Raw genomic sequence first — 2,534 nt, 5'->3', positions numbered from 1 at the left:
CACACCATATTGTACATGGTAGTGGTTTGGGTGACTTGCAAATGTGAATATAGCAATTGGGCCATTGGATTTAGAACAAGTTTGCCGCATGTACTGAATAAGGTTAAAGGCAGGGTTACTTCCAATCGATTCAACTCGAAGGAAAGCAAGCAGCTACTGTAAATGAAAATCACAACATGATAACTATGAAAGAGATTGGAGAAGGGACCAATTCGCAAAATTAGTACGATCTTTTATTTATAATTTTGACATGAAAACCATACGAGATTAATTTAGTTACTCACTTCTAAAGACATTAATATTTGGACTAGCAGTCCTGTGAGATCTTGTAGAAGATGTGAGGCTTACTGGTTAATAGGTGGTCACGAATCACAAAGTCATGAGGCGATGGCTGAACTACAGAAAAAGTATAACTGTAATAAATGCATATGGGCGGGCCTAAGTAGCAAGCTTAGAGAGAGCTAGGCGGAGGGCGCGACGTATTTGCCGCCGGCGTAGTTGAGGGTGGTCTTGTAGAGCGGGAGGTTGTTGGAGTAGTAGTCGCGCAGGTACTCCCCGAACACCACCTCCCGGAACACCGGCGGACTCTGCTCGCTGCACAGGGCCGGCAGGGGCGCGATCTTGGTCTCCTCGGGGGGCCCGTAGAAGGCCGCCAGGGAGGTGCGGGGCCGGCCCTTGTTGGCCACCACGCGGTGCTCCACGCTCTTGTATTTGGCGTTGGTGAGGATCTGCATCAACAGGGAGGGAGGCAAGATGAGGCATGAGGCAGGCGCACCACATACTGAGTTAGTAATTTCCAGGAACATCACGGGAGACAATCATAATTGTTCGTTACTGATCACTCGTAATTTAAGTACAGCTAGCTATCTAGCTCTGCAGTTACAATTATACTAACGCCATGATGATGATAACGACGACGATGATGTTAAAGGGTGCGCCGGCAGTTCGCGATCATAAGCGTACCTCGATCTGGTCCGCGATGTTGATGATGAAGGCGTTGGGCTCCGGGAAGACGGCCACCCACTTGTCGCCCTTCTTCACCTGTAGGCCGGGCACCTCGTCGGGCAGGAGGACGGTGAAGCTGCTGACGTCGGAGTGGGCGCTGAGGGCGAAGACGAGGCTGGGATCCGGGCAGGGCGGGTAGAAGTTGATGGCCAGGACCAGGCGGTCGATGCTGGGCACCGCCCCGCTCTTCCATATGTACTCCGGGCTCAGCCCCAGGCTCTCGAAGATAGACTGGTACAGCGTGGCCGCCAGCTGGTCGATGGCGGCCTGATACTCCAGGAGGTCCTCTCTGCAATTCACCTCAAATAATCATATTACGTAAATATAATCCGATTTCGCTCCTGCTAAGACTCATGACAGACGGTCGGCTACTGTTCTGATTAGAGAGAAAATAAGCCCATGATGTATGTATATATGTGTAAGCACCTGAACACCTCGTGGGCTTCCGGGAAGCCGTTGCACACGCCCGGGCGGCGGCGGACGATGAGGGCGTCCTTCCAGTCCTGGGCGGCGCCCGGCGCGTTGTTGAAGCCCGTGGAGAAGGTGATGCCGCTGTCGGCGTTGTGCGACGGCAGGCGCTTCTTCTCCTCCGCAGGCATCTCGTAGAACCGCTTCACACCTTGAAGGATCTTGGGCACGTTCACGTTGTGGTTGGTCACCTGTATAACCACAAGGAACAAGCAAGAGAGCTTCGTTTACAACCAAAATAAGCGGAACAAATTGTGGTTGGTCACCTGTATGCATGCATGCGGCAGCACCTCGTTTAAAAACCGAAAAAAAGGGAACAGATTATGGTCAATTTTCTTTCTTTTTTAAAGGTCAGAAAACATAGTATCCGCACGAGAATCGTATAGATGTCGATAGAGGTGGGGTTGATGGAGCGACCTGGAAGAATCCCCACTCCTCGCAGGCTTTCCCGATCTTCCTCACCACTTCCGCCCGCCGGGCGGCGCCGTTGGCCGCCAGCAGGTCCGTGAGGTCGATGACCGGGATCTGCAGCTCCGTCGTCACCTCCTCCAGCTTCGGCCTCTCGAAGTCCGGCCGGATGTACCTCTCCGGCACCACACTCAGCCCCTCGTCCAGCTGCTCCTTTATCCCCTTCACATGATCCCGGAAGCTTCCCCCCATCACGATGGGGCCGGCTGCTGGCGGAGCCATCACCCCTCGAACAGTATACTCGGTGCTTGAACTCTTTATGCGGCACTAAGTAGCTGTGCTAGTGAATTATACTGATGGACCAGACCTCCTTCTACGTTTGTCCGTTATTTTCTTGATGCAAGGAAGGCTTATGATCCTTATATAAGAATCAAAAAGACAAGCATCGGCCTCTTTTCCCTGTGCTGTCCCCACTCGCGATATGCGCAACGAAGCTAGATGCTCATTTAAGCGACCTTCGCCCCACGCAAAATATGCCTTCCCGACTTGCAACGTGAGGACAGAATTTAAGAACTACTCCCAGGCTACATAAACGTGTACGTGGTCGCCATCCACGCACCTACATAAACATTTCGGCCTTCGCTGTTGGTCAT

At 52.4% G+C, this 2,534-nt stretch overlaps 1 protein-coding gene across 1 annotated transcript; it reads right to left on the bottom strand.

The window, feature by feature from the left end:
* Positions 1 to 211: 211 nt before the first annotated feature.
* On the bottom strand, positions 212 to 2,290 carry LOC148024270 (fe(II)/2-oxoglutarate-dependent dioxygenase 4-like). The gene is made up of 4 exons (XM_087693880.1): positions 1,891 to 2,290; positions 1,432 to 1,664; positions 964 to 1,294; positions 212 to 728 (listed from the first exon to the last, which is right to left on the bottom strand). The coding sequence occupies exons 1-4, from the start codon at positions 2,161 to 2,163 to the stop codon at positions 462 to 464; spliced, it is 1,104 nt and encodes a 367-aa protein (XP_087550006.1). The 5' UTR covers positions 2,164 to 2,290; the 3' UTR covers positions 212 to 461.
* Between the last annotated feature and the right edge of the window lie 244 nt (positions 2,291 to 2,534).

Source organism: Lygodium microphyllum, chromosome 15 (genome assembly GCF_053477565.2).
Source record: "Lygodium microphyllum isolate KBCC chromosome 15, Lygodium_microphyllum_v1.1.10, whole genome shotgun sequence".
NCBI classification, from domain to species: Eukaryota; Viridiplantae; Streptophyta; class Polypodiopsida; order Schizaeales; family Lygodiaceae; genus Lygodium; species Lygodium microphyllum.
Note: the sequence above shows the minus strand (reverse complement) of the source record. Positions and strands in the feature narration are given on the sequence as shown.

Excerpts from the sequence above, each read along its gene's own strand:
- LOC148024270 (XM_087693880.1), bottom strand. The coding sequence starts at position 2,163 with ATGGCTCCGCCAGCAGCCGGCCCCATCGTGATGGGGGGAAGCTTCCGG. Across the intron at positions 1,665-1,890 it reads AGGAGTGGGGATTCTTCCAG|GTGACCAACCACAACGTGAA; the intron begins GTCGCTCCATCA and ends GTGGTTATACAG. Across the intron at positions 729-963 it reads ACATCGCGGACCAGATCGAG|ATCCTCACCAACGCCAAATA; the intron begins GTACGCTTATGA and ends CTGTTGATGCAG.